This window comes from Carcharodon carcharias, chromosome 5 (genome assembly GCF_017639515.1).
Source record: "Carcharodon carcharias isolate sCarCar2 chromosome 5, sCarCar2.pri, whole genome shotgun sequence".
In the NCBI taxonomy this organism is placed as follows: Eukaryota; Metazoa; Chordata; class Chondrichthyes; order Lamniformes; family Lamnidae; genus Carcharodon; species Carcharodon carcharias.
The window spans coordinates 62143352-62157864 of record NC_054471.1 but is presented as its reverse complement, the minus strand read 5'-3'; the positions used below and the strand labels follow the sequence as shown (position 1 = coordinate 62157864).

At 42.0% G+C, this 14513-nt stretch overlaps 1 protein-coding gene across 5 annotated transcripts in view; it reads right to left on the bottom strand.

The window, feature by feature from the left end:
- bckdhb (branched chain keto acid dehydrogenase E1 subunit beta) overlaps positions 1-14513 on the bottom strand; it is a 358392-nt gene that overhangs the window by 329039 nt on the left and 14840 nt on the right. For 4 of the 5 annotated variants that reach the window (XR_005943144.1, XR_005943143.1, XM_041188861.1 and 1 more), the window contains exon 3: positions 7413-7481. The exons of the other annotated variant lie outside the window; for it this stretch is intronic. Coding sequence is in view for 2 of the 4 variants with exons in the window: in XM_041188861.1 (XP_041044795.1) it covers positions 7413-7481 (69 nt within the window). In the remaining 2 variants the exon portion in view is untranslated. The remainder of the gene's footprint in view (positions 1-7412; positions 7482-14513) is intronic. 5 annotated transcript variants of the gene reach the window in all.

Here is a 14513-nt window from a genome sequence, read left to right as displayed (position 1 = left end):
CTAGAAACAAGGTTTCAATAGTTTCTGAGACTGAATGAAGGAATATTCAGTCAGGCTGAACTTCCCCCCAGACAGAATGATTCAGAACAGCACTGGTCAAGTGTAAGGAAATGTCTAGGGGAGGTTCCACACTCCCAAACAAATTAAGACTTTAAGTTAAGAAAACAGTGGAGGCTCTGACCATCATTTTCCAACCTTCTCTGCTGGTGTGGTGCCAGAAGGTTGAAGGACAACTAACATTATACTATTGTGTAAAAAGGGAGAAAGGGATATACTGAGCAATTAGAGGCCAGTCAGCCTAACTTTGGTTGTGGGAAAACAATTGGAAAATTCTGAGGGACAAGATAAATTTTTAGAAAGACTCAGATTAATCAAAGACAGTCTCAGCACAGATTTGTTAAGTGAAGGTGGCACCTGACTAATACAATTGAATTTTTTGAGGAGTTAAAAAGGAGGGTTGAAAAGGGTAGCTCATTTGATGTATATGAATTTTAGCAAGGTTGTTGATAAGGCCTCACATGGTGAATTCGTCATGAAAGTAAAAGCTCATGACAAAGTTACAAGTCGCACCCAAAATTTGCTCATTTGATGTATTGATATGATTTTTAGCAAGGCTTTTGATAAGGCCTCACATGGTAAACTCGTCATGAAAGTAAAAGCTCATGACAAAGTTGCAAGTTGCATCCAAAATTGGCTCAGAAGGGGATTTTCACCAAGTCTTGGGAATCCTTCAAAAATGGCGAGCGGGTCCCAGTTGCATGATTCCCGACCCCATTCCCGGGCTGTGCAATTTTTAAGACTGCCTTTAAAGGGTACGGGCTGCTTCCTGTCAAAAGCCTGCATCTGGCAATCCCGACCTGGCCGGCTCCATTACGGACATAAGTATCTCCTAGACTTCCGCAATTGTCATGGGGTCGGGCCAGCTTTTAAAGAGTTGTGGATCAAGGCCCCTTACAGGAGTCATGACCCCTAGTGTGCATGAGAGGGACCGTATGAAAGGGAAGTTCAAAAGGTCCCCATCATGTTCCTATGCCAAGTTACAATTCCCCACCCACCCCCTCAGGCCCTATCATGCCCCTTATTCCTAGCTCTGCCCTTCCACCCACTCTCTAGGTCCTCTCATGCCCCCATGCCCATTACATACGAATATATGAACTAGGGGCAGGAGTCCGCCATTCAATAAGATCATGGCTGATCTGATTGTAACTTCCCGTCTACCCCCGATAACCTTTCATCCGGTTGTTAATCAAGGATCTATCTAGCTCTGCCTTAAAAATATTCAAAAACTCTGCTTTCACTGCCTTTTGAGGAACAGTTCCAAAAACTCACAACCCTCCGAGAAAAAATTTCTTCTTATCTCTGTCTTAAATGAGCGATCCTTTACTTTTAAACTGTAACCCCTAGTTCTAAATTCTCCCAGAAAAGGAAACAGCCTTTCCACATCCACCCTGTCAAGACCCCTCAGGATCTTAAAGGTTTCGATCAAGTCACATCTTACTATTCTGAACTTCAGTGGATACAAATCTAACCTGTGCAACCTTTCCTCATAAGACAACCCACCCATGCCTGGTCGAAGCCTAGTAAACCTTCATGAGGACCCAAAACATCAACTCTTTTCTTTTCCGCTGATGCTGCCAGACCTGCTGAGTTTTTCCAGGTAATTCTGTTTTTGTTTTGGATTTCCAGCATCTGCAGTTTTTTGTTTTTATTTTTTAAACCTTCTCTGAACTGTTTCTAACATATTTACATCCTTCCTTAAATAAGGAGGCCAGTACTGTACACAATACTCCAGATGTGATCTCACCAGTGCCCTGTAAAACTGAAGCATAACCTCCCTACTTTGTTATTCAATTCCCCTCACAATAAATAATAACATTCTATTAGCTTTCCTAATTACCTGCTGTACCTGCATACTAGCCTTTTGCGATTCATGCACTGGACTAGCTCTCCAATCTCTCACCATTTAGATAATATGCTTCTTTTTATGCTTCCTGCCAAAATGGGACAATTTCACATTTGCCCACATTATAGTCCATTTGCCAGGTCTTTGTCGACTCACTTAACCTATCTATGTCACTTTGTAGCCTCCTTACGTCCTCCTTACAACTTACTTCCTTACCTATCTTTATGTCATCAGCAAATTCAGCAGCCATACCAATTGTCTCTACATCCAAGTCATTTATAAAAATTGTAAAAAAGTTGAGGCCCCAGCACTGATCTCTGTAGCATACCACTCGTCACATCCGGCCAACCAGAAAAAGACACATTTATGCCTACTCTATGTCTCCCTTTAGCCAGCCAATCTTCTATCCATGTCAATTTATTACCCCCTACCCCATGGGCTTTTAGTTTTGGCAATAAACTTTGATTTGGCACCTTATCAAATGCCTTCTGGAAATCGAAGTACAGTACATCCACCTTTATCCACAGCACAATCATGTTGACTTTGCCTGATTGCCTTGAATTTTTTTAAGTACCCTGCTATAACATCTTTAATAATAGCTTCTAACATTTTCCCTCTGACAGATGTTAAGCTAACTGGCCTGCAGTTTCCTGCTTTCTGTCTCCCTCACTCTTTGAATAAAGAAGTTACATTTATCTCCCAATCAAATGGAACCTTCCCTGAATTTAGGAAATTTTGGAAAATTAAAACCAATGCACTAACTATTTAATTGGCCCACTGTCTCCTTCTCCGAACCAATGAACATCACAATGTAAAGTGAGATGTTTAATGAAAAGCTTTAAGAAAATGTAATCCTTTGGTCACTTTCTAAGCTTGAAAAAAAGTATTCTGCGCCCCAGAGGAAACGTGGCTTGATTGACAGTTCAGGCTCTCTCATCTCTGCAATCAATTTCACTATATTACATTAGGTAACTCAAGTGGTTTTGAGCGTTTGTGCTTTCTGAAACTTCAGAGGGCCTGGATGATTGACATTTTTATTCGTTTGCCTTTTTTCTGCACGCCCACTTTACGCTCTGGTGTTCATTGGTTCAAGACAGTGTACAGTGGGTCAATGGGGATGGAAGTGCCAGAGTTTGGGTTAGGGGGTGGGAGGTAGGGCAGGGCTTGCCATAGGGGACATAAAGGGCCAAAGGGAGGTGGGTGGAAGGGCAGAGCTTGGCGTGGGGCATGAGGGGCCTGAGGAGGAGGGTGGGGGGCATGAGGTGGCATGGATGAAGCATAGGGAGTGTATGGAAGATGGAGGGGTGTGAGAGGTGAGGGCTGGGTGGCCTTTCTGTTTTTTCACTGGGACACAGTCCCACAGCACCAAGGCAGGTCTTTTAAACAGACTGCCTCCGCATTTCTTCCCAGGCTGGCTTGCCCGACTCCAGCTCTCACATTCAGCAAAGGAGATCCTGCCTTGGCAGGCACTTTCTCCCGAGACAGTGGGCTGAACCGAGAATTTTCCCAACTCCCCCTAGCCACCTCAAGTGGCGTTCCACAGGGCTCAATACTAGGTCACTTGCTTTTTATGACATATATAAATGGTTTGGACTTTAAATGTAGGGGATATGATTAAAATAGTTTGCATGATACAAAAATTGGTTGAGTGGTTGACAATAAAGCTGAGACTGCAGCAAGGTATCAATGGGCTAGTCAGCAGGCAGAACAGTGACATATGGAGTTCAATCCAAAGAAGCATAAGGTCATATTTTTGGGGAAGGCTAACATGGCAAGTGAATAAATAATAAATGGTAAGATACTGAGAAGAATAGAGGAACAGAAGGATCTTGAAGCGCATGTCCACAGATCCTTGAGATGGCTGGACTAGTTGACAAGGTGGTCAAGAAAGCATGCAGCATTCCTATCTTTATCAGCCAAGGCAAAGAACATGGGAGCAGGGAGGTCATGCTGGAAGTGTATAAAACACTAGTTACTGTGTGCATTTCTGGTCACAACACTATAGGAAAGATGTGATTGCACAAGAAAGGGTTCAGAGGAGGTTTACGACAATATTGCCTGGACTGAAGAATATCAGTTATGAGGAAAGATTGGATAGACATGGGTTGTTTTCTTTGGAACAGGGGAGGTTGAGAGGAGGTCTAATTGAAGTGTATAAAATGAGGAGTCTAAATAGAGTAGGTAGAGCAGGACTATTTCCCTTACTTGAGGGGTTCATAACCCTTATTTTGTGGTAAGAGGTAGGATGTTTAGAGGGGATTTGAGAAGAATATTTTTCACCAAAAGGCTGGTGGGGACCTGGAACTCTGCCTGAAATGCGGAGGTAGAAACCCTCACAACATTTAAAAAGTACTTAGACATGCACTTGAAGTGCCATAACCCGCAAGGCTACAGACGTAGAGCCGGAAAGTAGGACTATGCTAGATGGGTGGCTTATCAGCCGATGGGCCAAATAGCTTTCTTTTGTACTGTAAATTTCTATAATTCTATGATTCCATTTTTGCCAATGCTGTATCATACGAAGAAACAAAATAGGAAAGAAGTAGCCATTCAGTCTCGAGACCCCGCTTTGCCATTTAATAAGACTATGGCTGATCAGTTTGTGTTTTGAACTCCACATTTGACATCTACCCCCAATAACCTTTGATCCCCTTGTCTAACAAGAATCTATCTACTGCTGCCTTAAAATTATTCAGCGACCCTGCCTCCACCACCTTCTGAGGCAAAGAGTTCCAAAGTCCCACAACCCTCAGAGAAAAAATTCCTCCTCATCTCTGTCCTATAAGGGCAACCCCTAATCTTAAACCAGTGCTCCCTGGTTCTGGACTCAGCCTGAAGAGGAAACATCCTTTCCATATCTGCTTTGTCGAGGCCATTCAGGATCTGATGTACTTCAATCAAATCACTCCTCACTCTTCTAAACTCCAGTGGAAACAAGTCCAGCCTGTCCAAACTATCCTCATAAGACAACCTGCTCATTCCAGGTATCAATCTAGTAAACTTCCTCTGAACCGCCTCCAACACATTTACATCCTTCCTTAAATAAGGAGGCCAAAACTGCACACAATGTTCGAGATTTGGTCTCACCAATGCCTGTATAACTGAAGCATAACATCCTTACTTTCATGTTCAATTCCTCTCGTAATAAAGGATAGCATTACATTAGCCTTCTTAATCATTTGCTGTACCTGCATAATAACTTTTTGTGACTCACGCATGAGAACACAAAGATCCCTCTGCACCTCGGAACTCTGCAGCTGTTTTCCTTTTAAGCAATACTCTTTTTTATTCTTCCTACCAAAATGAACAACTTCACATTTTCCCACATCATATTCCATCTGCCAGATTTTTGACCACTCAATCAACCTATCTATATCCATCTGCAACCTCCTTAAGTCCTCTGCACAACATACTTATCTTACCTATCTTGTGTCATCTGCAAATTTAGCTACCATGCCTTCACTCCGCTCGCCTTAGTCATTGATGTGAATTATAAAATGTTGAGTTCCCAGCACAGATCTCTGCGGGGCTCCACTCATCACATCCTGCCAATCAGAAAAAGACCCATTTAGGCATACTGTTTTCTGCCAGCCAGCCAATCTTCTATCCATACCAAGTTACCCCCAACGCCATGAGCTTTTATTTTCCGCAACAACCTTTGATGTGGTACCTTATCAAATGCCTTCTGGAAATCCAAGTGCAACATACCTACAGGCTCCCCTTTATCCACAGTGCACGTTACTCCTTCAAAGACTTCCAATAAATTGGTTAAACATGATTTCCTTTTCACAAAACCATGCTCAGTCATCCCAATTACCTTGAGTTTCTCTAAGTGCCCAGCTATAACCTCCTTAATGATCAATTCTAACACCTTCCCCACAACAGTCATCAAGCTAACTGGCCTATAGTTTCCTGTTTTCTGTCTCCCTTCCTTCTTGAATAGAGGGGTTATATTTGCTACTTTCCAGTCTGATGGAACCTTTCCAGAATCTAGTGAATTTTGGAAAATTAGCACCAATGCATCTACTACCTCATTAGCCACGTATTTTTAGGCCCTAGGATGAAGTCCATCAGAACCTGCAGGCTTGTCGGTTTGCAGTTCCATTAGTTTGTTTAGCACTGCTTCCCAAGTGATTGTAATTTCACCAAGTTTCCCACCAAGTCAAACTCAACCAAAATTTCTGCAAACTGTAAAGGAAAGCAGTACAGAAATGTTTAAATCATTTGCGCCACTAGCTTTTTCTCAATACAACATTTTTAGCATTCAAGTACAGTATATGGAAAACATTTTAAACCAACTACCTTCTCTTAAGCTTCTCTAAACCACCTTTGTACTCATCCCCTTACATGTTTTCTTCCTCTTCTCTGTATTCTTTCCAAAGCGCACATATTCCTTTTGAAGTGTGGGATCAGAATTGCACAAGAGTAAGCTAAATTTTCTCTTCATTTACTACAAAATCTAGCACACCAAGAAAAGAACAAACATGCATTTATATAGCACCCATCACCACCTCAGAACATCCAAAATCACTTCATAGCCAATTAATTAGTCTTTAAGTGTATTTATTGTCATATTGTAGGGCCATCTAAACAGTGAATTACCTATGTAGGCATTAAATATTCCAATGTCCTGTGTATCCCACTATACTAATTGCATCTCCACAATATTCAGATCCACAAATGAGAAACTGACTGTCAGGTCAGGTCCTTTCAATTAAATTTAATTTGCCGTTCTTTACTGAATTGGATAATCAATCTGAATTTAATGAAAAGTCCTGTCATCATCCAATGCCTGCTGTGCATCATATTTAAAACTTGGATCAATTTAAATGCAGTTATATGATAAACATATGAGAGCAGACTTCAACTGCATGCACTGGCCAGAGGAGCGCATCCACCAGCTGCCTGATAGTCCCAACAGGGGAGGGCTGAGGCCAGTCAGCAGAGGGCCAGCAGGCTGAAGGAAGAAAACAAGCTCTCCGGGGCAAGCCTGCCAATTCCAGGCCTACAAAAGCATTAGGTGGCCCCACCAGCAATCCAGGCTGGAAGAAGGGTTTGGTTGGGAGCAAGAGGGAGTTCTCAAAAGCAAGATGGGTGGACCCAATGCAACAATGGCCCAAGTTACTATATTCATATTCAGACTGCCAGCATTGTCCTAAATTGACAATCATAATCTACATACATCAAAGAATCCTGATTGGCATATTGAAATGGCACACCTTTTAAGTTTGGTCACCCAGCAATAGACTCTGGGGAAGATATGGCTAGAAAAACCATTGACAGGAATGCAGCCTCAAAACCTCCCAATAGTTTCTGTCATTAAGTCACATTAAGCCTTCCTACCAAGTTTTGTCCGATTATTCCAAAATTGGATATTAGTAAATATATAATCCTAAATAAGAAAAATGAAGGATAACGATTCAAATAGAGCTGTGGATGTCATCTAAACTCCTTGATGGGTTACTAGATGGTAACACACTTACATGTTAAGAAAAAGTACATAACTTACCATATTTGTCCCGGAGTCCAACTGTACACCGGAAAACACCTCCAAAGGCAACGTCCTCTCCAAAAATCACTTTAAAAGCAATAAAAATTTGTTAAAGTTGCACTGATCAGCAAAATAACCAAAATGGTGAAAAAAATATGTTTGATCAAAAATAAAAGCAAAATCACCAGTATTGGTAATCTGAACCAAAGTTGAACCAGTGCATTCAGAACCTAGCTAGTCTATTCTTTCTCTTCAGGAGTTAACTGACCTATTATATCTACTGACATTTTCTGTTGACGTTTAAGAAAATGTATACACGTAGAATTCCAATGTTCTTATGCTGCCGAAGTCCAGGTTCAACACTAGCATTTTTGTCTTTGAGGCAGGAGGTGATAAGATTCAAGTCTCACTCGAGACTTGAGCATAAAATTGAGGCTGAAGTATTTTAGTTACTGTAAAAGCTTGTTAGTTTTCCACTGATCTTCAACAGTAAAAGCAATAACTGCCACCATCACTTACTTCATCTGAGTGAAATTTCAGTAATAGATGACAGAAGACATTCTGAAATTGCAATCAGTCTGGGTCAGCCTGAGATAATGACTTGAGAAGTGGATGGAGATCATGGTGAAGGAATGCAGTTTGTACAGGGGGCCAAGGACAATGGCTTCAGTCTTGCCAATTATAAATCAGCATAAATTTTGTTTCACCCAGGAATGCCAGTCTGACAACTTAAAAGCAATGGGAGGGTCAAGAGAGGTGGTGATGAGGTAGAGCTGGTTGTCTTCAGCACAAATGTAGAACCTGGCATGCTTTCATATAATGTTACTGTGTGACAGCTGTTGTGAATATTTATTCATGGTTCCTATGTTTTAGTACATAATTTTTAGTTTGAGAAATTGAAATTTAACTGTAAAAAATGGGATAAATGCAACTAATGCAAGCTAGGAGCTTTTTTTTTTATTATTCGTTCATGGGATGTAGGTATCACTGGCTATGCCAGCATTTATTGCCAATCCTTAATTGCCCATGAGAAGGTGGTGGTGAACTGTCTTCCTGAATCGCTGCAGTCCATGTGGTGTAGGTACATCCACTGTGCTGTTAGGGAGGGAGTTCCAGGATTTTGATCTAGCGACAGTGGAGAAACAGTGATATAGTTCCAAGTCAGAATGGTGAGTGGCTTGGAAGGGAACTTTCAGGTGGTGGTGTTCCCATCTACCTGCTGCCCTTGTCCTTCTAGATGGTAGTGGCTGTTGGTTTGGAAGGTGCTCCCTAAAGAGGCTTGGTGAGTTCCTGCAGTGCAACTTGTAGACAGTACACATTGCTGCCACTATGTCAGTGGTGGAGGGGGTGAATCTTTGTGGATGGAGTGCAAAGCAAGCAGGCTGTTTTGTCCTGTATGGTGTCAAGCTTCTTGAGTGTTGTTGGAGCTGCACTCATCCAGGCAAGTGGAGAGTATTCCATCAGACTCTTGACTTGTGCCTTGTAGCTGGTGGACAGCCTTTTGAGTAACTCAGGAGGTGAGTTACTTGTTGCACGACTCCTGGCTTCTGACCTGCTCCTGTAGCCACATTATTTATATGGCGAGGCCAGTTCAGTTTCTGGTCGATGGTAACCCCAGGATGTTGATCGTGGGGATTCAGCAATGGTAATGCCATTAAATGCCATGGGGCAATAGTGAGATTCTCTCTTGTTGGAGATGGCCATTGCCTGGCACGTGTGGCATGAACATTACTTGCCATTTGTCAGCCCAAGCCTGGCTATTATCTAGGTCTTCTGCATATGGACATGGACTGCTTCAGTGTTTGAGGAATCGTGAATGGTGCTGAACATTGTGCAATCATCAGGGAACATCCCCACTTTTGAACTTATGATGAAAGGGAGGTCCTTGACGAAGCAGCTGAAGATAGTTGGGCCTATGACACTACTCTGAGGAACTCTAGCAGTGATGTCCTGCAACTGAGTTGACTGACCTCCAACAATCACAACCATCTTCCTTTTTGCTGGGTATGACTTCAACCAGCGGAGTGTTTTCCTCCAATTTCCATTGGCTCCAGTTTTGCTAGGGCTGCTTGATGCCACCCTCTGTCAAATATTGCCCTGATGACAAGAACAGTCACTCTCACCTCACCTCCACAGGTCAGCTCTTTTGTCCATGTTTGAACCAAGACTGTAACGAGGTCAGAAACTGAGCGACGCTGGCGGAACCCAAATCGAGCGTCAGTGAGTAGGTTATTGCTAAGCAACTGTCGCTTGATTGTATAGTTGAATACTCCTTCCAGCACTCTACTGATGATCAAGAGTAGGCTGATGAGGCAGTAATTCGCCAGGTTGGATTTGTCCTGCTTTTTGTCTACAGCAATAACTGGGCAATTTTCCACATTGCTGGGGTGATGCCAGTATTGCAGCTGTAGTGGAACAGCTTGACTAGGAGCTTGGCAAGTTCTGGAGCACAAGTCTTCAGTACTATTGCCGGAATATTGTCAGGGCCCATAGCCTTTGTAGTATCCAATGCCTTCAGCCGTTTCTTGATACCACATGGAGTGAATCTAATTGGCTGAAGGCTGGCATCTGTGATGTTGGAGACCTCCAGAAGAGGCCGAGATGGATCATCCACTCGGCACTTCTGGCTGAAGATTGTTGTGAATGCTTCAGCCTTATCTTTTGCATTAAAATGCTGGGCTCCCCCCTCATTGAGAATAGGGATATTTGTGGAGGCTCCTCCTCCAGTGAGTTGTTTAATCGTCCACCACCAGTTACGACTGGATGTGGCAAGGCCGGAAAGTTTGGATCTGATCCATTGGTTGCATAATTGCTTAGCTCTATCTATCACTTGCTGCTTAAGCTGTTTGCAAGCAAGTAGTCCTGTGCTGCAGCTTCACCAGGTTGACATCTCATTTTTAGGTATGCTGGTGCTGCTCCTGGCATGCCCTCCTGCACTCTTCATTGAACCAGGGTTGGTCCCCTAGCTTGATAGTAATGGTAGAGTGGGGGATATGCCAGGCCATGAGGTTACAAATGGTGGTTGAGTACAATCCTGTTGCTGCTGATGGCTGACAACGCCTCATGGTGCCCAATCTTGGGTTGCTAGATCTGTACGAAATCTATCCCATTTAGCACGGTAGTAGTGCCAGGCATGATGGAGGGTGTCCTCAATGTGAAGACAAGACTTCGTCTCCACAAGGATTGTGCAGTGGTCACTCCTACTGATACAGTCCGTCACAGTTGCATCTGGGACTGGCAGGTTGGTGATAATGAGGTCAAGTATGTTTTTCCCTCGTTGGTTCCCTCACCATCTGCCACAGAACCAGTCTAGCAGTTATGTCCTTTAGGACTTGCCCAGCTCGGTCTGTAATTGTGCTACCGAGCCACTTTTGGTGATGGACATGAAGTCCCCCAACCAGAGTACATTCTGCACCCTTGCCATCCTCAGTGTATCCTCTAAATAGTGTTCAACTTAGAGCAGTACTGACTCACCAGCTGACCACGTATGACCTGATGCCATGAGACTTCATGGGATTCAGAGTCGATGTTGACTCCCAAGGCAACTCCCTCCCAACTATATACCACCATACCACCACGTCTACTGGGTCTGTCCTGCCGGTGGAACAGGACATACTCGAGAATGGTGATGGTGGTGTCTGGGTGATTACCTGAGTGAGTATGACTATGTCAGACTGATGCATGACTAGTCTGTGAGACAGCTCTCCCAATTTTGGCACCAGATATTAGTAAGAAGGACTTGGCAGGGTTGACAGGGCTGAGTTTGCTGTTTTGTTTCTAGTGCTAAGGTCGATGCCTGGTGGTCCGTCCAGTTTCTTTTTTTAAGACTTCGTAGCAGTTTGATATAACTGACTAGTCTTAAGCGTCAACCACATTGCTGAGGGTCTGAAGTCACATGTAGACAAGGACGGCAGATTTCCTTCCCTAAAGGACATTTAATTTCAGATTTTTATTGAATTCAAATTTCGAACCTGGATCCACAGAGTATTGCCCTGGGACATTACCTGAGCTTTACACAGAGCATTACCCTGTGTCACTGGATTACTAGTCCCCTGACAACACCACTCTGCCACCATCTCCCTCACTTTATACTTGAAAGGTTGGGACCATGTTGCCTCAAGCAGCTAACAGCTAAAATGATAAGGTAATTAAAGTGTTGTGTTTTAAAGACTACCAGAAAACCTAAAGAAATTACAGTTCAAAAGGTAGCCCATGTTTGTTTAATAATGTCAGAAGAGATAGAGCTATAAAACAGATGTGTTTACTTAGCTAAAGAGCCGGAGATCTAATGTCTGCAATGCTTGGAAGAACAATGGCAGTTCAGAGACGTGCTTTTGTTTTCAGAGTTAGAGTTAAGTAAGTTTAAAAGCATTCAGTAAACCCTGAAAGATTGTAAAACCCTTTTACTTCATCAGATCAAAGAAGAAATTATAAATTAGGGGTAGTTAATCTGAGTTTGAGCACAGCCCAGTGCAGACTACATCATTATGAAAACAGGTGGAGCTTAAGAAGGTTCTCTGCTTTCACTTTATTGAGGCGTTTTTGCTGAGTTAGTTGCAGTTTGGACCTCATGCTGTATGTAGCTCACTGAGAGAAGGTAACCAGTGCAATTGACAGTTAGATAAGCTGCACTTGAAGCAGAGCAAAGAGCTAACATCATTACTGACCATGTGGAACGTGGGTAAGGCTTAATTTCAGTTTGAATTTTGTGAGGGAACAGAAGCTGGAAGTTGGCCAATTTGAAACTAGTGGAAGAATATACAGTGGGCCTCACAGTGTCTTATTGCAAAAGTAATCAGCTGAATTAGCTTAGAAGTATTGGAAAAGAGGCTAGGCATCCACAATACAAAAGTGAAAAAAAAAGTGAAATCTTGTCCTAGCTCTATTGGTTAAAACAAGGTCCCTAACTGGAAAGTAACACAGCATATAAACAATCAATAAGAAGGGGCTAATGAGAGATCTTTGGGGTCCCCAGAGCTAACAATGCAGTAACAGGAAAATAAATCATTGCAGGGGATTCTATCTATCCAGTTGTAGCCAGGAGAGAGTTAAAACAGGTGATGGCACATGCACTAGCTGGACAACAGAGGTTAAAGTGTTAGAGAAATCAGCCTTATGGTTAATAAAAATGGAAGAACAAAACCAAAAAGGGAACCACTGAATACAATAAAGCATTGGGACAAGCAGTTATATAATCAGGAATGAGTCAAGAGGAGTCAAGTCTCATTGAGATGACACTGTTGAGGATTTAAGAGAAGACGTAAAGTTGTTAATGATCGAGGTAGCAGGCTGGAGTACAGGCAGCCATCGAGGTAGATTATGAAAGCTCATCAGATTTGGTGCTTCAAGTGAAAATGTTCAGGACAATCTGTCATCTGCTGTGGTGAGGGCACCTGTAAAGGGAATCAAAGCAGGCAGCAAAAAGTGTATAGAAACGAGAAAAGGAGATAGACAGAAATGGCTTAATCAAAGATAAATGTCTCAAGAGGCAGCAAGGATGATAAGACTAGGGGAATAGCCATTAGTAGGGAATTGTATGTGGAAGATGAAACTGAATCAGCATGGAGGTGAAGAGAAGAGGCAAGATGAATCTATTTGAAAGTTGAAATCAATGATGAGAAGTTGTTCCATGCAGAAGGAAATTGGGGAAGGAGGGAGGAGATCTCAGCAAAGAAGAAATGAATAAATTTGGTAGAAATGGGAGAGGTAGTAGAGAATTAAGTGGCTTGAAGGAAGTACCAAAGGAGCAAGTGGGTAGATCAAGATGGAACCTGACATTGGGAACCACAAGAGTATTCGTTCCCCTCCATCGGTTGCCATGATGCTTGTGGGCAAACCCATTTCAATAAGTCACTGTAAACCCAGCATTGGCAAGACAAAGATTATTGACTGATTCCACTAGGATAAGATCCTTCAGAAACAGACAGTTTAAAAGACAGAAATAGTGTTTCTGAATCGTTGCGCCTTCTGGAAGGTGCAAAAACATAGTTTGTTTACCATTTAAATCTGTTATTAAAAAGGTGCCAAACTCTAAACAATATGTTTAAAATACAGGCTACCTCTCAATGGTCAAATATGAATACTATGTAATGCTTCACTGGAATCAAACACTCTTTAATTCCATATGAACAAAATCTAAGAGGGTTTAGAAAAGAATTGTTCCACCAATTAAAGGCTCAGGAGGCAAAAATGAATATGTCCCTCACCCCTTAATGCTTCAGCTTGTGTTTTTGGAAATGGCATTAGAAAAAGTTGAATTATTTGAGTAAGACTTTAGTAAAACTTTAGTAAAACTTTAAGCTACTAAGTTTAGTTTTTATTTCTGCAAGCTAGTCGAGATACAGAGACACTCTCATTAGTGACTGCCATCATATAAAATATTATGCAGCTAAAAGGTGAGTGAAATGCTAACTATTTACTGTTGAGTGAATCATAATTTTTGTATTATGGTAAAATGGCAACCATTTTGAATGGGATTCTTAAATTGTGTTAGAATTTCGAAAGAGCAATTCCAATTAACAGGAAAACTGACCATTTACAAGGAGGCTGCTTGCACAACACCTACCTCTTCCAGCCACTTCCATGAAGAATTCAAAAATTGCTGATTGACTTGTACTGGTTACAAGTAATAACATAATATTAAAACAGACATGCATTTACTCAAGAGTTTCAGTGAAACGGCCACATAGCATATTTATTTGTGCGGTTCCAATATCTAATTTAAGAAAACAGTACTTTTTCAGGGAAGAACTAAAAAAACAATTAATTCAGTGTTTGCTGAGATCTATTGGAAACTTACAATCCATCCCCACCCCAGTATTGTCAAATTTCCCTTTCACAGTACTGTGAGACCCATGACTCCCCCTGCTCAATGCTGCAAAGTCCGATGACCATTTCCACAGTGCTAACAAAACCTAGAACCTCCTCCTAATACTGCTAAACCCCAAGAAAATCCCCAGTACTATTAAGAAGTAGGTACATACTCCTAAATGGAACATGTATATTCTTGTATTTTTTTTTAAATGGAATTAAAAAACACACAGATAAACGAATAAATATAAATAAAGGCCATGTGATTTTTGTTTAAGCATAATGAATGACACTGATTGGGTTAGCAAA